We start from the raw sequence: 23,113 nt of genomic DNA on the forward strand, positions 1-23,113 counted from the left end.
CAAAAAAAATCTCCCAGTGTGCTCTAAGAAAGAATCATCTTAGAATCATTTAGGTGGGAAGGTATCTTTGCTTCTTGTAACTTAAAAAAATCAGACTGCTCAGGAACTTGTCCAGTTGAGTTCTGAGTATGCAAATGATGGAGATGCCAAAGCTTCTCTGGCTGGCTTGGGACTTGTTATTAGGTACTGGCTTATGCCTTTTTGTTGCCTTGAAAGCAGTCATATAAGTGAAACCACTATATATTTTCAGAGAGCACACAGTACACAAAATGTTGTCAAAACTAATGGATGTTCATTAATTATTGCCTCTGTTCTTATCAAATATGATATCTAAAAAATCCTTTTGTGATCCATATATGTAAAGTCTTTTTTGTTTCCTGACATGAAGCGTGTTCAAGCAAACAGAGCCATAGTTAGCTGCCCAAGGAAGCAATCTTTTTACTGCCTTTACAGTAGAAGTAGTGAACTTGACTCATAAATTGTGGTTTTTTTCATACCAAGCTGGAAGAAGATTTTAGTGGTGAATAAGATGAACCCTTTATATGAAATTTGTGTATCAGTTAAAGGATAAAATGTATTTGTAACGTTCCTGACAGCAGTTGTTGGGGACAAAATGCTTTATATGATCTTAATAGACCGCAACTGATGATGTATTGAAAATCCTAAAACAACTAAGACTTTTGCACAAGCAATTGTCGTTGGATCTCCTAATTAATTGTATATAAGTGGCAAAGCCATTTCTTTCAGTCTTTGCTGTTAAAGCTTCCCACTGAAGCTATTTACAGTTTAGTCAGCATTCACACTAATGGCTTTCAGACGTTCAAGAAGTATTGTTTCTTGGCATGACTAATTTAGGATTTGGGGAGATCTGACTGTTAAATTGTTTCTCTAATGCAAAGTCTCACAAAGATTTTACAGCCTGGAGAGATGCATTGATGCCATATAAAGGGGGAATTAATTATGGCTTGAATGAAGAGCAGTTTTTGGAGAATACATTTAAAACATTGGTAAGATGCAAATAACTAAAAATTGTAGCTATTTATGATACTTAATACCCTGATGACTGAAAGTTGTACAAAAAGGACAATTATTCAGTCTTTTTCTCTTGGCTATATATTCTTTCACATGAAAAGCCAGTTAACATGCATTGAGTTACTCTGTTATCTGTAATGCTGAAGGGAAGAAGCTTGTGGTTTACACTGCTGTCTTGAAGAAAGTTTTATTTTTGTTTGGAGACATTTTCCTGGGGACCTTATTGAGCAGAAGCCTGTTGTGGAGGAACAGGACTGGTTCCCATCTGATATGAACTAGTGGAACTCAGTTTTACTCAGGGGAGGTCTTACAATTTGTCTCAGCTGGGGGGTGTCTGAAGGAGCAATCCCAAATAGAACTTGGAGTTCCTTGTGATTGCAGGGTACTTAGTGGGCAGATGGGTATAATTGCTATGTGAACAGCAGAGCTGGAAGCCCAGATCATTTTTTATACGAGTGGAACATCTGTGACGAATTGTTGTTAGTGATGGATTTTAAAGGTAGCAGGTATTTTTTCTTTTATTTCAGCCTGACTTACTGTGCTGTCTGTCAGTAACCTGTATCTCCCATGTCAATCCTGGTATCTTTTTTGTGAATTACTGTAGGACTCCATAGTAATTTAAATTTGGCCAACTTCCTTCCATTGACGCATTCTCATCACTTCTCTGTGCCAGCAGTTGTCTAACTCAGGAAAAAATGTGCAGAAATCTATTAAATCTTTTTTTTTTTTTTTTTTTTTGCTAGTTTTCTTCTGCTTATTTAGCACTCTGAAACAGCTCCCTGCTGCAACAGAGGAGCATGAATGATAGCGTATATGAGGATGAGAGTGTATGTGGCTGGAAAGGGAGGATGCATTCTAGCTTCATTGATTTAGCTTGGCTAAGCTCCTAAGGCTTGTACCTAAGATAGAAGACTTTTGCCTCCACTTTGTAGATTTGATGCCTTCTCATGTGCAATCAGCACATCCTGTAGCAACTGCTCTCTTTGAAAGTGCTGGACTACAGAAGCTCAGAATCTAGATTCACGAGGGATACCATCCCTAAATTGAATTCAATAGCTTATTATCTTCACTGTGAAAAGTTTGCCTATTATTCTCGTGCCTGATTCTTTATGTCTCCTCCTGTTCTGTTCTGTTAATCCATTTACCTTTTGAATTTTGCAGGACACAGAGAGGTTTCAGTCCTACAGTCAAGATCTGGAGTGCAAGCTTGTGTCAAAAGAACAAGAACTGGAACAACTGGTTCAGAAACAGAACAGGGTATTACCCAATATCCTTCAGACTTAAAAAAACCCAAAAAACAGATCGGGTTTTTTTGTGTTTTTGTGGTTTTTTGTTTTTTTGTTCATATGATTTTCTCTGCATACTAATTTATATCCCAAAAAAATGAGGCAGCTGGTGCAGTGTGGTTCTGCCAAACTGTGACCCTCTGGTGCTTTTGTATCCTGACTGTAGATACCTGACTGCATTGAAAAGTGGAGTTATGACTGCCAGGCTTCTACATATGTGCTTAGGAAAAATGTTATGCAATGATGTGCGAAATACATATCTCTGTGTTAGTACTTTGCTGGCAGTGCATAGTTCTTTTGCATGGTAACAGCTTGTCAAGGTCCCATACTAAAGCCTAATGTGTTTTATTTATCAAAAAGCCTGGCCTGCTCGGGGAAGCAGAGTATTTCTGCATATGTAAACTTGCTGTAAAGACAAAATGCATGACAGACATGAGATAGGAAAGGAGGTAGCACTGGAATTCAAAAGGCTGAAATCAAATGTGCTGAAACCAACTCCCTTTGTGGAATCTGAATATAAAATACATATAAAATTTCTTTTTTTGGCAGCTGGGCTTGGGAGTATTCTGGGAATTAGGAGAGAAGTAAGAGGAGAAGCAAAGGAAGAGGAAAAAGAGGTCTGAGGACAGTTTTCTAGTTGTGTGCAGTTTTTAGATCCTCTTCTGAGGATTGAATCCGGGTGCTGCTCAAGCTGATGGTTACTGTAGGATTGGACTTGAGTAAGAGGGGAGGCAAACCTCCAGCTTACTATAATTATGTAAGTTTAGCTAATGAAGATATAGGATTGAACTAAAAGGCCATTACATGACAGAAATCAGACGCCTGATATTAATTACCTTTTTTCAAGTACCACTGAATTTTATACGGTTTTATACAGACTGCTCATCACATTGCAGCACGATCTATATTTTTGCAATGATTTTAATATTCTCCTTTTTTGGCTGTGGATTTTGTTTGATTGTTTTTTGCTTTAGAACTATTGAAAACTTAGTTATCAACCTGTACCTTTTCCTGTTGTTCTTTAAAACATGTGTTCTAAATTTGGTATAAAAAATGCTGAAGCTGTTCAAAGGCTTACATTTAATTTTAAGCCTGGTCTAATAAAGTAATACAGGCAGCAGTATCAGAAAGTTTTAACTTATGATTTATCTTTTATTTTGTGATTATTGTCTACATTGCCTATTGTCTACTATTGCCTGCCTTTAAGAATATAAAACAATTTCTATGTTATTTTGTTAGTATTATTTTTAAATCTAATTTTATATTTTATTTTTCTACAAATTGCATTTTTAATTATGAATATTATTACAGTATATTCTATTTTATTTGTAAATTCTATACTTTTTTTCATTTCCACACTCCCTTATCTCTATTAATTTTAACCAGGGTGCTTTTGAAGGACAGGATCTTAATACTACCATAAATAACTACTATAAATACTACCATGAATATCATAAATACTACCATAATAACTACATAAATACTACCATAAAAATGAAGCTTAGTACTACCATAAAAATAAAGTTATTGCATTTTGTTTTTAAGGAAAGAAAAGCATGTTGTATAAAAGGAATCATCACATACGTGATGAGCGAGATAATTTTATTCAGATGATGGATGTAATTTGAAACTTCTGTCATTTAGCCAGCAGAATGGTTCCCATAGTCTTCCTTATATGCAATGCTTTTTTTTTCCTGGTATAGCAGCCTAGTCTAGTCTGTTTATTTGAATGCTTAACACAGTGTAGTTAGAGACAGTGTTTTGTACATGTATTTTTCTAATTCCTAATGATATCTCCGAGAGTGACTCCCCTTTCCTCAGATCTGTTTTTATAATAATATAACCTCATTTATCTCCTGGTACTACTCATCCACATAGCTACAAATGTGTGCTAAGTTAGATTCCACCTATGTATTGTTTGCCTTATCCAGAGTGCTCAGTCACTTTAACCTCCTCTTGCACAGTGACACACTTTGATAATTAAATCTGTTCTTTCAGATGGTAATAGTAGCTTGGTTTAATTGCATCTTCCATGCTTGATTATGAGAGAACCTCTTGGGAGTAATAGAGAAGTGTTGTGAATTAAAAAAATATTTTTATTAAAGACAATGTAATTATTCCTGTGTTGGAAATTATTAGCAAAAATGTGAAAGGGAACTTCTAGATGAGCTCAGTGTTGCTTCTGCTGACAAAGCTAGAGGGAGTTTCCATTATGAGGGATGTGGATTCTGCCAGATGGGACTGATCTGATTCCGTGTTTACTGGCCTGTAAGTCAAGATTCCTTTGGATAGGCCTTTTCGGTGGCTGCCATGATCTTGTGTTGTCAACTTGCTCTACATTGCTTAAATAAAGCACAAGGTAGTAGTAGGAGCAGCAGTGCTCCTCAAGGGATGTGTGATGCATGTCTGGGAAAGAGGCACTGGGGACAGAGGATGCCCAGCATAACATCTAGAGCACAGAATTCTGTATTAGAGAAAGAAAGCAGCTGTGGACCAGGTAAAATGCAGGAGAGTTACTGGAGTTCTCACATAAAATGGTGGATTCTGTGCTGATGACAGCCAGTGAAGAGCATGATCTTGGAATTCTGAGTGAGATCCATGAGAACATGAATTAGTTTATTTCTCAAAAATCCAAATCAAGCTATAGAACTGTTAAGAAAAGTATAAAGAACAGAATAAACCCCAGCCTTGTAACACTATAGATGTTTCATCTTTCACATGCACATGAAAAAAAGAGAAAAAAATACGAAAAGGATGTTGAGCTGAGAACAAGAGAATGCTAGGAAAGTGCTTAATGTATATATCATTGAGGGACAGCAATAGCTGTCATCAGTAACTGTTAATATTGGACAATCCTAGCTTTTTACTTGATTATAAACTTCTGGGGTTTTCCTTCCATTTTAGTCAAAAAAGAATACCCCATCAGCTACTGTGTCTCTGCTTGGCCTGTGGCAATTGGCTAATTCTCTCTGTTCCCGAGATTTTCTGAGCATGACTGTGGGTCATGAATATTTTGCAGTCAATTTTCATCAACTTGATGATCATGGGAGCAAATTTACAGATCCAATAAGCAGAAGGCACTAAACTATTATATACCATCTGAGCATCCACCTAATGAGTTATTCGACTGTATTGGGAGCTGTTTAAGTGAATGCTTTAAAATTATTGGTATTATCTTTGACGTTATCTAAAGGATTACATAGATACAGTGAAAGGAAGGGGCTCTATATTTGCTGTAAAATAACCCTTTCTCCTCCTCCTGCTGTGTCCTGGGGTTTATGTATCATAAGCATCTGCTATTGAGCTCAGTTTCAGTAAAACTGTTTTTTTCACAAGAGTAATCACCAGGTTTTAGGTGGTTTTCATAAGCACTGACATCAGTACGTATGATGCTGGAAGGTAATGAAGGTCACAATTGCAGTTACATTTCCAGGCCAGTCTCTCTGTAAGTTTTCAGCTGGCCATAGTATTCTGTAAGTGGGGATTTCTGCCTGTAATTTATTGCTCTTAAGCTTTTTGAAAGCTGATCTTTGTGTGAACACTTTTCGCTTCCCCCCAAATCATTTATCTGGGTAAGAAAGTCTTGTCTGCTAGTACCTGAAGCATCTGTTCTTTTACTGAGAATAAGTAACTTAACTCTGGAGAGGGATGGAATCAATACTCAGGAACTGAAGAGATCTCCCAGTGTAAACCAGTGCAGCTTAGCAGTAGCCTGATGCCCAGCTTGCCAGGGCTCTGTATGAGCTGTGAGGCTGCTGAGGCTGCAGCTCAGAGATTACTGAAAGCTGCTGCTGCTCCCACTCTACTCTTGTTCCTGACCTTTCACAACCCCAGCCTGGGAGTATTTTCTGCTTTTGTTTTAAACTCAGACCTTAAGGCTGCTTTCAAAACCAGGAGTAGAACAGCAATGGTGTTGTAGAGCATGAACATCCTGGCAGAGCTGCATAGAGACAGATTTTGGTTTGGGTGCCCGCTGCTTGTTGGGATATGCAAAATGAAATTTCTAACACAGTCTTCCATTGTGTCTCACATCTGGAGGACTGAAATGGTGTAATTTTCATGCTCCTAGTACCTTTTATATCTCTTAAAATCAATACTGAAAAGCATCTTTTTTTAACTAAGAAAAAGCATTTATATCTTCAGGTCACCAGTGCCTTCTTTATTATGAAATGGACTAATTTTAGTCTACTTAACTTTTCCTATGTCATCTTAATTTGTTCAGCTAGAAAGGGAGAAGCAAATGGAACTTCTTTACACACCAGAAACTACCAGAAGTCATTTGCTTTTCCCTTTTTCACAGGGAAGTTATGTTCTTCCTTTGTATATACTTTGGAGAATGAACATAAAAATGAATAAATAAGGAATTATTCACACTTCTTGGCAGATTATAGCTAAGATGGAAGAAAGGTCACTGTGTGTTGATATTACTGAAGAATGTTTATCACATACAAGACTTAAATCTAACAGTTTTTCAACAGAACTCTGAATCACTTTTTAAAGGCCTTGTCATTGTAAAAAATTGTCTAAAATAGCAGTTGTGAATCTCTACTAAATACTGGCAATATTCTCTGTTAATAGCTTTTTTGCTATTAATCCTGGTGCAGTTTTGAACTGGATGAAATTAAATCATAGAGTTGAATGTCTTTGTTTTTGTGTACTGAAATTATATCTATACAGAGAGGAGTGGAGGAGCACACTATGTCTTTTATTCATATTTTGGCTTAAACAGAAATAGCATTCTTATTCAACTAATCTCTAAGACCTGAGCTGAAAGCCTTAAATCCAAGATCTCTCAGTTAGTTATAATACTTTACATTCTCTTTTCTTCCACCCCAGTTAGAGCAGCAATGTACAGAACTTCTCAGTGGCAAGGAAGAAACCAAAGTAGAGAACACCAGGCTGAAGCTGACAAACCAGGAGCTGCTGAAAGACCTGGAGAGAACCTCTCATGAACTAAACCTCGCTCAACAGCAGCTACAGCTGCTTCAGGAGGAGGCATCAAGACTCCATGAGGAAAAGGAAATGTATGCCTCCTGCTACAGTGGTTATAGCACATTTACCTAGTGTGTCAGTGAGCCTTTTCAGGGTATCCAGTGCTGTGATGTCTTCTGTGTCAGCAGAAGAAACCAAGCAAAACCAAGTGTCAGTTCTAGTCCTTTTCTTGCAAGCAATTCATGTTTTCTGTAATGTATTTTTCTTTCACAGAATCTTTTGCTCCTTCTTAAAATACTCAGCATTCTCTCACCCCCATTTGTTGAGGGTGTTTGAAGTTGAAAATCAGTCTAATTGGTGAAAACATATGTCTTAATTTTGAAATATCAGTGTGATTCCTTACAGAAATTACAGTTGTGTCAGTGGCACATGGTGCCTCATCCTCCTCAAACTAAGTCTATCTGAAACTATCTTCTCAAAATGTACTCTGTTAATAAGGCAACTAGAATTTTTTCTTTATCAAAAGCAAGTCTAATACATAATTTCTGACCAAGGAGCCTGACCAGTCTGATACAGTCTAGCTCATGCAGCTAAACCACAGTTTACACAAGGTGATCCAGAACCATCATTTTGGTGTTACCACATGAAGTGTTTTGGATTTCAGATTCTGACGCTGCATTAAATTACATTTCTCAAGAAGAAATAATTACAATTCATATTTGAAGGACAAAAATGTCCTTTAAGTGGCAGATCAATCTACCTGTCTTGGGCCAGCTTTCTGAACTAAGCAAAAGTTACCTTTTCCTAAAGCCATAACTGGAAGAAGTGATTACTTCTTACTTCCATTTAATGGAAGACTGGTTTTTAAAAATGCTCAGATGACTGTAAAACCTTTTTGTTGCCAATGAAAGTACACAGATGCCAGACTGTGGTGCATATCTTGCCAGACTATATTTTAGCAATGATATACAGAGCTCTGGCTATTTGGCAGACTTCATGATAGAGCAGAATATTAGATCAGATGTAATTTTTTTTTTCTGTTAAGCTTTTTGCCAAATGGTGCTTAGTTATTAAAGATTTATTTTGTCTTTAAACTGTAAATAATGAACTTTTTTTGTAAATCATAGTTAAAGACCAGCCACTGCATTTACAACATTATTTTTAGCTTTACATGTTTGATGTGTACTTTGGAAATATGCAGTAGGAATATTCTTCCTCAAGGTTGTTTGTTATGTCTTTGAGTGCTCTCTTTTCAGAGACAGAGCAAAGTCTATAAAATGCTATGGTAAAGCTACCAAGGAAACCTTCCCAGTAGTCAGACTGCTGATTAATACTGCTGCCTTTGCAAAAAACTTTGGATTTAATAGTGTTTTATGGAATTAGATTTCAGTCCGATTCAACTACACCTGCAGTGTTGCTTTAAACATATGTAATAGTCTGGTAAGACCTGAGCTGTTGAAGCTGGTGTAATGTTCAGACTATGCACAGGGAGAACTTCAGGTTTCACTGAAAACCAAGTAACATTTAAGGCCAGACACCAAGCTACATTTAGTCAAGACAAACAGTGTAAATCTAGTCTAAAAATCCAAGATGCTGTGCCCAACGCTTAAGGCTTCATAACTGTTAAAGACAGGAACTGAGAAGAAGTCGTAGGGAGTGTAGATGTGTCAGCCTGACATATGGTTCCGGCAGCAAGATAAATTCTAATTTTCAATACGTTACATGGTCTTTAGTATCCACGAATGGGGAGGATTTCAGCAGTATGTCTTCTCTGAATGATGCAAATGCCAGTATCAGCATATATGAAGAAATTACAAAGCTATAACTTTCTTTAAAAAGAAGATCTGCTTCTTCCTCCGGTATTTCAAACTGCTGTGGTACTGTGGGCCTTACACTAAATAAAACTTTTTAATGGATAACCATTCATATAGAATGAAGATTTGGAGAAGCTGAAGTCTCAAATGTGAATGCTCGTTTTAGCAGTGTTGTACCATAGTTAGAACAATGTTATTTCTTTATTTTCATTACAGGGAAGTGTACCGAGTGACTGAAACCTTACAGAGAGAAAAGTCAGGACTTCTGAAGCAGCTGGACTTTTTAAGGTAAAGCAGACCTTACATTCAAGAACTTCTTGTGTCACTCTAAAGAGGCCCATTAAGGGATGAAATTATGCTGGGATATGTACTGGGTGTAGATACCTGGGTATTGGCAGGGAGGCACTGCAGGGGTGGCCTCTGTGCCAGAGAGGAGAGGGCTGCACAGACACAGGAGTTCCAGTGGGCTCCAATGGATTAACCACCAAGGCATAAGCTGAGCCCCTCAGCAAGATGTTGGTGCTTCTGGGAAGGCATGGATCTGAAGGGGTAGAAAACACTGTGCAGCACTTGAGAGAGAGGAGTAAGAAAACACTGTGTGAAAAAGAGGCTAGGAGGGTCAAGGTGGTGATCAGAGGGCTGGAGCACCTCCATAGGAAATGAAGACAAGCTGAGAGTTGGTGTTGTTCAGCCTGGGGAAGGATCCAGAGAGACCTTGTAGTGGCTTTCCAGTACCTGAAGTAGGACTTCACAAAAGCTGGACTAGGATATTTTACAATGGCACGTAGTGACAGATTGAGGGGTAACAGTTTTAGACCGAAAGAGGGTAGATTAGATAAGTTATTAGGAATAAATTCTTTAGTGTGGGGGTGGTGAGACACTGCAATGGGCTGTCCAGAGGAGGTGTGGATATCCCCTTCCTGGAAGGCCAGGTTGGATGGGGCTTTGAGCAACCTGATCTAGTGGAAAGTGTCCCTTCCTATGGCAGGGTGGTTTGGAACTAGGTGATCTTTAACATCCCTTCCAACCAACACTTCTATGATTTTATGACTGACCACAACCACTCCATTCCCCCATCCTTCTGCACCACTCAGGATTGTAAAAGAGGTAAAAGAGTCAAGAGTGCAGAAGAGAAGTTGATCCTGGGGAAAGGGGAAGAAGATGGGGTGTGGAGAAGGTGATATTTTTTTCTGCTTCTCTACACCTTGCAGTTGAGAGTGTTTTGTCTCTAATAGTAGTTGGTGTTCATTACAATCTCTTCCCATTAGGAAGTCACCTTTACTATGAAAAAAAGGGAAAAGCGTTAAATGTTCTAATTTAGTGAATCCATCTTGACCAGAACTGGTTTCTATGTGTTAAGGCATTTGTTTTGATAAACTACAGAATGAGGGCCAGATGCCAAGAGGCTTTAGTCAGCACAGCCCTATGGGAGATTCACTGGCACAGACAGGGAACTGGCTGTGGTGAGGATATAAATAAATCATGATCAAAGGTGAAAATATGCCAAATTATAGTGCATTTGTCTTGCATTTTACACTGCCAACTGTCCAGTCTGTCTGTTGGTGCTGAATAGAAAAGTCAGCAGTTCTAAATACTTGGCCTTAATGTTTCTTTTATTTATGTTCTCTTTTCAGGGAGAGAAACAAACACCTCAAAGATGAACGTGACATATTTTTACAGGTAGACAACCATTATTGTCAACCCCAGTGTTGAGCAAACACAGATCAGAACAACCTCAAAAGAAAGCTATCAGAAATCTGTGTGAAAGACAGACTCTTGTGCTACTTAAATCTTGCCCATTCTTAATTCATATTGTGTTCTTGTCCTCACTTGAGAGTAAGATTTTTATATACACTGAACAATTTTAAGAGCTACATTTTTAGAATTACAAAGTTGGAGCTATTTTGACGGAGGTGAGTGTATTTTATGAGAAGCTAAGGATGCAGTCATCAGAGGACAAAACCTAAAATTCTGTTCAGTCAGGAGCAGGTAATGTCTTGAAACATTTATACAACACTACAACATCTGACTACTCGAATCAGTACCTGAATACCTGTCAGTACTAGTGAAGAACAGATCATGTTAACTTTGTGTCCAGCAGCAGTGAATGGCCCCCTAGGAACTTTCAGAAGTACCCCTGCTTAAGGAGGCCAAGGCCACTTAATTTATGTTTGTTCTTATTCCTTCAGTAAACTACTAGCGTATATCAACAGGAGTAATTTAGTAAGAAGTATCCTGTATTTCTGCAGAAATGCAAAACAAGTGTTCCAAGACCCAGCTGGAAGCAAAGATCAGGGTCTGTTGTTGGGAAATACATAGAGGGCAAGATGCTGGTTGGCAGGTAAGAACTTTTTTCATGTGTTCCCTGTTTGAATGTGATGAGGGTTATAGAAAGAAGATGTGGAATGTTTTCTTTTTGAAACTTTTGGTCTTTTCAAAGCATGTTTTACTCAAATGTCATTATAAGATTACTGTGAAATTTGGAAGAATTTGGAAATAAAAAGAGAAATTTTCACATAAAACAAGTGTTCCCTCTGCAAAGGCAATAGACTTCCCCATTGTGGATGAGTATACGCTTGGAGGCACCTCCTCCCATCCCACTGTAAATTACAGCAGCCTTGTTATAAAGTATGGGATGTGGAACTATCAAAACATGGAGAATTTAATTTTCAACTGTGTGGTTGTAAACTTGAAATCAACAGGAATAGGATGGTGTTCTCAGTGAAATACTAGCTTGTTTCCTAGACAGCTGGGAAGAGGATTTGTATTTCACTTTGAAATAGCAGCTAAGACATGGTCTCTGCAGGCACAGGATCATGAAGGGTAAGGAGGGAAATCTTTCAGCGACAGAGCTGTCAGAGTTTAACTCTGCACCAGCAATTACATGACTGAAAGATGCTCTCCATTAACCCAGAAATGGAAAGGAAAGATAATAAGGGAGAAAGACTTGCAGGTTGGAAACTAAACTACACAACTTTAATGACACAGAAATGATGGGAAAAGACAAACATGACATATATACAAATATATTACAAACCTAATATTGAGCTCCCCCCATCCTGCCACTGCCCCGTAGTCCCCAAAATGCTCACATCACCACCAGGGCAAGCCCTGGGCAAGTCCCAGACTGGGTTCCTTGAGTCAGTGGTAGAGTGGAGCTGGATGCAAGAACACACAGGTTCAGGAACACATGGATTGGGATCTGTCCTGGTCTGGGCCAGGATAAAGGTGATTTTCTGTCCTGTACTTTTGCTTTCAGCTAAGACTCTCATAAGTAGCTGCACTTGCTGAAATTAACAGCAAGTTTCTCAGACAGTGTCTGCTTCTAGGACTGATAACACTCAATATTTATAGTTACAGCCAGAGACTGGTGTGCAGAGCCAAGGCCACTGCTCAGCTCTGAGGAACATTTTACCCCCCTGGAAGGAGAAGGAGTAAAGAGGTTACACCTGCAGCCCTTGTTTGGGGAGGAATGGACAAGATAGATGGCCAAAATTGACTATTTTTTTTTTTTTTTCCATATTGATCAAACCCATCTTCTATTTGCTAAATAGAGAATCAGATTACACAAAGAAAGGATCTGGGTTGGAAGAGTACTTCATTCTTCCAGAGTAGGGGAGTAGAAAACCACAGTAGAGACTTTTACTAATCAGCTATTCCTTGAAGTTAGAAATGAGGGTACTCTTATGTTTTGCATTCTGATTAAGTTTTTTTGTCATAAGTTAGTGGCTTTCCCCATTATGCTTATAATTATCAAGCACACACACTCTATATGTATATATATATACAAACATCACCTATACATGATGAGATTACTTTTCAGTAGACATTGTACTGAATCTACCATGCCTGCTGTGAGTAATAAAACCATGGGAGATTAAATTCTGCAATAAAACACTATAACAAAAAACAGAATAAAACAGTAGGAATCCAGGTCCAATATCTTTTTGTGACATACTTTTTTCTCTGTCAAGCCATTCATTTGAAGAAGATGATGCTTTCAATAACTCAAAGAGAAGGAATTCTGCTGGACTGAATGGGATTCTCTCTGTAGAGCCTGATGCTGGAGCTACTGGAGGAATGTGTAAAGCATCACCCCTCCAAAGAATAATATCAATTGAGGAAGATCACCTACCCCAGCTTCTTGATAGGCTGGTTGATAAAGAACAGAACAGATGGTCTGGAGAAGCTGGAAATACTTCTTCTGAGATGGAAAAAGATAAGAAAAACACAGAACAATTAATAGAACACTCACCATCGTCTTCCAGAGAGCAGCCTGTAGGGAAGGAAACACTGTCAAATGTAAGGGGGTAAAGGGATCCTCACTTTGAATATTGTGTGCACTTGTGGACCCCCGCATCTTAAGAAAGATGTTAGGGTCCTTGAAAGCATCCAGAAGAGGACAACAAAGCAGATGAAAGGTCTGGAAGGAGTGGCCAAGGAATCTGGGTTTGTCTGGTGTGAGAAAAGAAGGTTGAGGTGTGAGCTCATTGAAGCTTCCCTCTGAGGAGGTGAAGCAGAGAGGGAGCTGCTGGTCTCTTCTCCCTGGGATCCAGTGCCAGATTATGGGGGAATTTTTCAAAGCTGTATCAGAGGAGTTTCAGGCTTCATGTTTGGAAGCATGTATTTAGTGAGAGGGTGTTCTAACACTGGAACAGGTTCCCTAGAGAGGTGATCAGTGCCCCATGCTTTTCAGTATTTGAGAGACTTTTGGGCAATGTCCTTAATAATATGGGCATGACTTTTGGTCAGCCCTGAAGTGGTCAGACAGTTGGACTAGACAATGGCTTTAGGTCCCTGAAAACTGAAACCATTATGTTCTGTTCTTTCTGTTCTATTCTGTTCTAAAGGACATTGAAAAACATGAAATGGTGTTGAAGGGTAATGTATTATTCTTAGAATCTAAAATGATTTAGTTTTCTGTTTTTAAGTTAAAGCATGACAAAATCTTTCTGTTCTTTTCTGTCTGCTGACTTCCTGCTCTCCTCTCCAACATTTGTTTTTATGAGAATCTGTCAGTACTCTCCATCACACAGTGGATTAGCACTTGCTCTGGGTTCTCTTACCAATCAAATCATTGAAGAATCATTGGAAGAATCCTATTATTGTTACTGACCAGTGTGGTATGGGCCTGGAGATGGCCAAGTTCTTTCTCAGTTATGCCTAGACAAGGGGCAATGGGTACAATCTGGAGCAGAGTAGGTTCCACATAAATATAAGGGAAAACTTTGTCCCTGTGAGGGTGATGGAGCCCTGGCACAGGCTGCCCAGGGGGGGCATGGATTCTCCTTCCCTGGACACATTCAAAGCCCACCTTGATCTCTTCCTGGGTGACCTCTTGTAGGTGACCCTGCTCTGGCAGGGGGGAGGATTGACTCAATCTTTTGAGGTCCCTTCCAACTCCTAACTTCCTGTGATTCTGTGAAATTTAGAGACTGAATGAAGAGGGAGGTGGGAATACACTGAAGATGAGTGTTGAAGGTGCAAAGAAGGGAAACCCAACCTAAAGAAGCGGTAGCTGTAGACAATATATGCGTAGAGTTATGTCCTGAAGCACTGCTTAGAGAAAGTGAAGCTAAGCCTTGTAATCCACTGAAAGGTAGAAATTGACTAAAAAAAGAAGTAATTATTTTTCTGGGAAGCTGAGGGTTATTATGTTTTTGCTAAAGAGTGACATTTCACAATATTCTGATGCTTTTGAATCCACTTTCCTAGCTGTTACCCTGCCTGAGAAATAATGAAAGCAAATTTTAATGCTTTTTAATGGTTTATTTTTTTGAGAAGACTTTTGATTAGCAAATTGAAATACAGATTTTTTTTTCATCTCTAGCTTGGATGTGCAATTTAGCAATGAATTCACCGTGCAGTAATATTCCTTTAAACAATCTGCTGGAAGGTACATTTCTTTGGAATATAAAGGCCTTCTTTGCACTGCTATTGCTTCAGATCTAGCTGTTCTTGTTTTCTAATTTTAGTATTGTCATTAAGTATTACTCATTTTTATATTCTTGAAGCACATTTAAAAAAGGTTAAAATATAGGAAAAGTAGGTAGGCTTTTTCATAATTATACAGTTCTTTTAGAATAGAGAAGCATACCTTAAAAATGATAGAATTATGTCATAGTTACATAATAACTTCTATGTGTTACATATTAATAAAAAGTCTGGGGTACAAGACAGAGCTTCATACTTTGAAATTATTTAATATAATACATACCTTTTCCTTGCAGTATGACTTGAGTTTTATCACATTTTCAAAGTATGGCATCATTGGACTTTATCATTAGGTCCAGCTAGGACAAACCTAGTCTGCCTGCTCTTCTTGAAGGTACATCTTCTCATCTGGATAGGAAATGACATTGCCTCAAATCTTGTTTCTTTTTTTTTCTTTTTTTCCTGAAATAATTGGGAACAATCAGGAATGGGAGAGGAAACAATAAATGTATCCTGCCTGGTTGTTTATTTTTTTTTAATGAAATGTCAGTGCCTTAGCCCTTAGTTTGGGTTATTTTGCTTTTTTTTTTTTTTTTTTTTTTTTTTTTTTTCAAATTTAGTTTTTAAAAACAGAGCAGAATACACAGTAGAATCTGATAATCTCTCCATGTGCCACTGAAATATGTGCATGATCCTGCATGGCCTGCTGACTAGGCCTGCAAATGACTATTTAATTAATGGCATTCCATTGCCTGGGGCAGTCTCCAGGCTGTGTGTCTGACCACTGCCACTTTGTGTGAGTAGTGCTTCATCTCCTTTCATTCACCAGCTGTAGTCAGATGTTTTTCTTATACATTTTTGCTTCCTAATTGTGATGGCTCATAGGATCATTGCTTTTTGACCATGGCATTTAGACATCAGAAGTGATCTTATTCTGTACAGGTTCCCTCTCCTGACAGCATACCTGGGCTAGGAGGAGTGGTATTCAATTTAAGTAAGTGTTTTCAGGGCATCTCTTCGTAGATTCCTCAGCTGCAGGAAAACTTCAGAAAAAGATAAATCCCTGCTTGATGCATGATGATTTATGAGGTAATGAGTCTCAGGGCCATATATCAACTGGAGTGTGTTCTGCACACAGTCCTTCTCTCCCCTCATCTGGCTGCTCAATGGGTCAGGAGTGCAGGATATAGAAATACTGGAGCAAAGGAGGCTGAATGATTCCATGAAGTTCTTAAATATGTAGCTCACTAAGACATGACAAAGGGTTTGAGACAACCCGTATTTTGTAATTTCTTTGTAATTTTTTTTGTAATTTGTCACTACTTGTGTTCCTGTAGCCTACATGGCTTTGTATTACTGCATTCCATGATGTTGTTGCTTACTGTACTGAACTCAGGCTCAGAGCTACTGGCATTAACCCTCCCCATTCACCATTCAGGGTCATTTAGCTGCTAATCCTTTATGACCCACTGCATCTTAGAGGTGAGCAGAACAAGTGTAATTTTTATTTCTTTTAGAACTGAAAAGTCTATTTCCATCCTATGGAAGGTGACTTCTGGAAGTCTTAAGAATTTGCAACAGTACATGAGGCCAGCAACAAAGAGTTACCAGTCAGGTAGAACTTTTTTTCTGAGTAACTGCAAAGACAAAGCTGCAGTTACTATAAACAGAAATGTAATGGGGAAAACAGCTGAAGGAATGATAATGGGAATTAAAGTAAGATTCCCTGTCTGAAACTTGCCTGAGATGCAGCTCTCTCCCTTTTGTTCTTTCAATATGGAATATGAACAATTATGTTTAAACCTGCCATCTTCCACATTTGTATTAAATTTAACAAAAGCTAGCTTGACCATGCTACTGTTTACATGAAGGACACTCAAAAGACACATCTACTGAAGAATTTTTTCAGACTTCATTGTAAACATAAGTAAATTTGCCTTCAACTGCAAATTTTTTTTTTTCCATCACCACTTTGTTGAAGCTGACTATGAATAGCTCATCCTTTGGTACAGTGTTCAGATGAAGTTTTAGTATAAAGTTTGATTATTAAGGTTGTTTTCATGAGTGGACTTAATACATCTCAATGAAAAAAGACTGCCTGTTTTGCTGGGAGTTGAGCTAAAGGCCTCTGGTGTATTTGAGTCTTAGTGCTATTGAAATGTGTATGACCACAGGGGACAAAGTATTAATTCAGGTCATGTAGACCTTGTATTTAGTTACCCTTCTCAGAAGCACTGTGAAAATCGTGCCAGGCTGATGACTGCATGTTAACTTATTTTATTTCCCAGAGCACACAGACTAATAAGCTGGGAATATTTTCTGCAGAACTGAAAATGTGCTTTTTATGGATGTATGTGTATTACTAGCAGCCTATAGTTGCACTGGAGTTTGGAATTTTAATACAAATGAAGTAAACAATGAGGTAAGAAATCTCTTGGTAGTTGTAATGGACTATTAACCCAGCTCATGAAAAATACATAGATTTTGTCCCCCAAATTTACAGCAGAGAATTATTTTTTTTTTCACAGAATCACATGGACTCATAGAATGGTAGAGATCACCCAGTTCAACCCTCCCTGCTAAAGCATATTCACCTAGAGCACACTAAGGAGGACAGTGGCTTGAGTTTTTATTTATTTTTTCCCTGTCAAGTACAGCTCTGTATTGTTTTTACTTTTCTTTACAAGTCCTCAGTGTATTTGTAAAAAACATCTGCAAGGCCAGACTTCAATGTCTCATTCAAAGGAGTGTCAGTCAGTGAGTTCAGTGCTGGTGTCTTCTTGAAATCAACATTCTCAGGCATTCTATACCTCAAATGCCTCTCAGAGGGCCTTTCCCTCCCTCCCCACCTCCTCCTCACAGTTCCTGCCCCAATAAACTAATGCCAGGAGCATCTTTGATCTTGCTCCTCCTATGCAGAATTAAGGGCAAACTTGCTATCTCCTTCTTCCTCCTTAACTTTTGCACAAAATAGAAGAGGAGGCCAGCTAAGGCATCCCCTGCAAACCAGCTGGTGCTACTGTGTTCTTCCCTAAGCAGGTCCTGATCAACATACAAAGGTCTTGGGCAATAAGGACCTATTAAGAGAGGATATAAATACTCTCTCCAGCATGCACTTAGCTTAGTCTGCAATGAACAAGATGTGGACAGGCAGAACAAGTTATTCTTCCTTCTGCTTAAAAAAGATATTGACAGAAGCATAGCTGAGTGTTTACAGCCTGATTAACTGGGTCTAATTCTGCCTACCACTTTTCCCCATGCTTCTGCCTGTAATGTGAAAAAGATGCAGCCCTTCCTTGGAAACTCTTGGCTCCACAGTAGTATCAGAGAGAAGAGTCTGGTGATAGCTGGCATAAACTAAAAAAAATTACAGCTTTGCTTCTGTTATCAAGGTGAAGGGTATTCTGTTTTCCTCTGTGTCATTGGTATAGGATGAAACTAATGAGCAAAGTAAGTGAAGGTCTATGGGGTTTTATTTTCAGGTATGAACATTTCTTGCATTTTTCAATGCAGTAGTATGTTCATATTCAGTGTATTTCCAGAGCTCAGTCCACTGCACTTCAAATGATCTGGAATGATGTGTGCAAAGTATCTGATATGTTGAGTAACTTTAAGAAAAAGCTTTATGAGTTATGGAGAAATAGTAGGATAAAATATCTTCTTTTTCACATCTCAGCCTTCAAGACAAGGCAAATTGGAGATGAAACACTATTTATGGAACAGTTGGAGACTAATGTTTGCTCTTACTTGAAGGAGGAGAGAATAAACACTGTCCCAGACCGCTTATTCAAGATTATTTTTGTGGGCAATTCCAGTGTTGGAAAGACTTCATTCTTAAGGAGATTTTGTGACGATCGTTTTTTCCCAGGTACAGCTGCCACTGTAGGTAAGTTAAAGAAACATTAGTACTACTACTATTTTTATTCCAAAAGTACTTAACATCTTCTACTGAAACCAGGCCCTGCGTTACAAAACAGAAGCATAGAGATGTTGTAAAAGCCATTATCCAAAAGGAGAGTAGGACATGCTCATTGAGTTCTAAACTCACAAGCAGGTAAATGATGAAGAGGTTTCAGTGGAGATTCCATACTGAAATTCTGGAAAAAATAAGAAAAATCTTACTGATTTCAGTGAAGCTAGAATTTCCTTGTAGATCTTACCGTTCTGAAACTGGTACCTTGTCCTCTGAAACGTACTGTACTAATCCCACCTCTATATCACATCTCTATCCCTCTGAAAAATCTGAATTAGTTTCAAAGAGAAAGTAGAATATCTGAATTATTTTTTAAGATTTAGCATTAAATTAAGTACCAAAGAAATATGTTGGACCAGCGTTTTCATAGCCAAACTTTCCAATGATTATGTTGTAATTACATTGCCTGAAGTTACAAACCAAACTCTTGAAAGTCAGACACACAATCAAGGTACAAAAATGTATGTATAGCTTATTGCAATGCAGCTGTCCTCATAGTGAAAAAACTTCCTCTTGTGTCCAAACAGAACCTTGCCAGAAGCTGAGTTATTGTAGATGACCAGATTCATTGTACTTAGCCTGTGGTTATGCCTTATTTATTCCACAGCTTATACAAAATAGAAGTTGTTCACATTAAAAAGTATTTAAATTAATGGATTTGTGTTGCATGTGTGACATCCAAGAATATTCTGGTGAGCAGTTGCTGTAGCTCCCTTGGCTTACAGGACAAAGACACCTGAGTTTAAATTTGTGCTGGCACATCGAGTGTCTAAATTCACATTAGAGTTAGGGAAGACAGAAGATCTTAGTACAGGGATTTGAATTAATTTTGGTAAATTTTCACCTGCCTTTCTGCTGCTGCTTTTTACGAGAGCAGGTCTCCTGGGTCACGTGCCAGATTGAAACAGACATTTTGAATACCAAATGGCATCTCAAGTAACACTAAGTGCCTGTGAGCAAACAGCTGAATTCTACCCTGCCATCCTCTCCAAATCAATCCAATTAGAAGAGCCTTCAGTATCGTTAATGAAGCTTTTTAGCTTCATTAGCTGTAATGGGAGCTTAGAGACCTCTATCCAATTGTCTCCACCTGACTCTGGTGGTACGTCCTATCCATGCTGTCTTTTAAAAGGCTGATGTGGTTCTCCAGACTCTGAGGTCTTACAGAGTGTTTCACAGGTACAGACTACAGCTGGAGAGATACATACAGGTGAAAGCTCAAGTATACAAGGTGGAGAAGTGTTCTCATTGAATTTCTTCAGAATATCTCAGATTTCTTCCCTGGAGATATAAGCAGTGGATACACCCTCCATCCTGTTTTCTTAATTGCCCATTGAAGGAATGTGGGCTTGGATGCTTCTTCATTAATTTCAGTGGTAAAATCCTGTTGGTGTTGAGCATGGCCCAAAAGAAATTGTTGATGACCTACTGAGGTCATCAACAATGAATCATCCTATGGTTCTGTGACTCTATGATACAAAAAATGCAGATTGTCATTAGGAGGGAGCAGGGACTGGCTAATATTTAAGACTCTGCTTATTGCTGTAAATATCCAGAAGATACTTATATCACAGGGAGAATATTCATTTAAAAGTTCAGAGAGATTAGTTTGTCTCACTTATATTTAGCCACATAAAAATCAGGGGACTAACCTGACTGTAGTCATGTTGTCTCCTTCTATATTCTGAAGAGGGGAGGAGGCTCTTCACATATTGAGTGCATCCATTTTCAGGATCTATCTTAGGTTCCACTGTCCCCTTAGTGTGGTCCCTCTTGTTTTTCCACTAACTGTAGAAAGTGCCTATGTGGCTATCGCAGACTCTGAGATATCTCAGGCACTGGTATTTCAGACAACTGAAGTTGTACAGCATGAATTCCAGGCTAAATGGCTGTGGACTGCTGTGGACTGTCATATGGACCTTAGACTCGTGCATTTTGTTTTAGAAGTTTACTTACAACTTTTACAATGTTCAACTATTAACATTTAGTATTTTATTACTGAAGAATTTATGGCAAGTAAAAGTACTTGTTCTCTGACAGAGACTGTGGACATAAATTTTAATATAGTATTAAACTACTTTGTGTAACTACCTTGTTACACTTCTGAAATTGTTCCTATTTGCTGGATCAAATTTTCTTGATCCAAATATTATTTTTTTACTTCCCCAAATCAAACTGGGCATACAAAGAGACAACCTACCTTGTTATTTCTGTTACAGGGGTGGATTACAATGTGAAAACCATCACGGTAGATAATACCCAGGTAGCCCTGCAACTCTGGGACACTGCTGGCCAGGAAAGGTGAGATACCTTCTGTTGTAGTTTACCCCTGGTAGTCAGATAAACACTACACAGTTGCTTGCTCATTCTGCTCTCCAGTGGGGTGGAGCAGAGAATCAGAAGTGTGAAAGTGAGAAAACTCATTGCTTGAAATAAAAACAGTTTAATAATGAAGAAAACCCAAGCTGACCAGTGAAAAACAAAAGCAAAACAAAAAAACCCCAAACCAACCAAACAAAAAAACCCCCAAAAAACAAAAACAAAAAAAACCCCAACCACCCCCCCCAAAAAAAAAAGCAAAACCCCCAAAACAAACCAAGAAAAACAAGTAATGCAACCCCTCCCCAGTTGCTCACCAACAACTGATCAATGCCCAGCCAGTTCCTAGGCAACTGCAGCCCCAGCCAACCTCTGTTCCCCTCAAGTTTTATTGCTGGGAATGGTGTCACATGGAATGGAATATCCATTTGCTCATCTGGAGTGAGCTGTCCCAGCTGTGTCCCCTCCCATCCCAGCCTACTCACTGTCAGGCCAGCCTGAGAAGGAGAAAAGGCCTTGACATAGTGCAAACACTGCTGATCAGCAACTGGAACGGGGTGTTACCAACACTGTTTCAATCACAAATCCAAAACATAGCACCATATATGATAGAATTATGAAAATCAAAAAAAAAAAAATATGAAAAAACCTCTATCCCAGCTAACCCCAGGTTTTCTTCCTTGATTCTGCTATTTGAAGATTAGTAAGCATGGGTCTAATCCTTCTTGGGAGATGAACAAATATAGGAGTATTCCTAAGAGAGCCAGTGAATTCACAGTCTTTTCCTAGCAGGTGCAGCATGCTGATATGCTGATAAGTGCCCATTGAAAAACTGACAATCTGTAAGAGATTCTTGATAAACTCTTGAAGATTTAGTGCTGCAAAGTTTCTTTAGGAGGAAGCCTGATTTAGAAGTGCACCTAGAATTATTTCTATAGCAGAAAATGAATTAACAGTTAAATAAAGATTACTTTTTTTCCTTTTTTCTTTTTTCTTTTTTTTTTTTCTTTTTTTTTTTTCTTTCCTCACCAATGCAATCCCATTGTAGTTGAAGATCTCCAGTTTTTCTGAGTTCCCAGTGGTAAATTCCTTCCCTGTCTCCTCACCTCTCTCCTCATGTATGTTTCTCTTACTAAAAACAAGGATGGTAATGATGAACTATATTTTCCAAAGGAAGCTTGTGAAAAAAGCTCGAAACAAAAATCCAGCTAGCAACAGCTGGCACTTGGTGAGGGGGAAATTTCTGCTCCAAGCTTAAAATGAAAGATGGGAAAGGTGAGATATGCAGCTGATCATCCAGACTAACACAAAATTAATGAAGGCAGAGGGAATTTGCAGTAATTTGTGATAGCAGTGTCCTCCACAAATCTTCTGCTGAATGTGAACAGGGATCTGATGATTCAGGAAGAGTAGGATTGCTTACTACAGTTCTTAATAAAGCTCACCTTTTGAACAGGATCTGCAGTGAAGATCATTTTTACATCTTCTCCCTTGTCTAGCTAATAGAATTTTAGAATACATATGTAAAATAAATTAGCAGGAGTTCAATCCTTACTAAGACTAGACAATTAGAAGAAACTGCATGGCAACATCTTCATTTAGGGAAGGGCTAGGGGGAATTTCTTGTAATGTTGTACTGATACTTGTGTTGAAGAGAGCTGTAAACAGGTTCTTACTTGTAGGTACCGAAGTATTACCAAGCAGTTTTTCAGAAAAGCTGATGGTGTCATTGTGATGTATGATATAACAGCAAAAGACACATTCACAGCTGTGAAGCATTGGCTGGTAAGCATCGAGGTAAGAAGGCATAACATTAAATCTAA

General features: G+C 38.5%; 1 protein-coding gene across 1 annotated transcript in view; it reads left to right on the plus strand.

Moving 5' to 3' along the window:
- Positions 1 to 23,113, plus strand: part of CRACR2A (calcium release activated channel regulator 2A) — a 57,982-nt gene that overhangs the window by 27,149 nt on the left and 7,720 nt on the right. Inside the window, exons 7-15 of the mRNA XM_071762670.1 lie at positions 2,194 to 2,289; positions 7,155 to 7,342; positions 9,281 to 9,352; positions 10,699 to 10,744; positions 11,314 to 11,405; positions 13,039 to 13,366; positions 18,752 to 18,884; positions 21,191 to 21,272; positions 22,973 to 23,087. Coding sequence (XP_071618771.1) covers positions 2,194 to 2,289; positions 7,155 to 7,342; positions 9,281 to 9,352; positions 10,699 to 10,744; positions 11,314 to 11,405; positions 13,039 to 13,366; positions 18,752 to 18,884; positions 21,191 to 21,272; positions 22,973 to 23,087 — 1,152 coding nt within the window. The remainder of the gene's footprint in view (positions 1 to 2,193; positions 2,290 to 7,154; positions 7,343 to 9,280; positions 9,353 to 10,698; positions 10,745 to 11,313; positions 11,406 to 13,038; positions 13,367 to 18,751; positions 18,885 to 21,190; positions 21,273 to 22,972; positions 23,088 to 23,113) is intronic.

The sequence above is a fragment of the Heliangelus exortis genome, chromosome 1, assembly GCF_036169615.1.
Source record: "Heliangelus exortis chromosome 1, bHelExo1.hap1, whole genome shotgun sequence".
Taxonomy (NCBI): Eukaryota; Metazoa; Chordata; class Aves; order Apodiformes; family Trochilidae; genus Heliangelus; species Heliangelus exortis.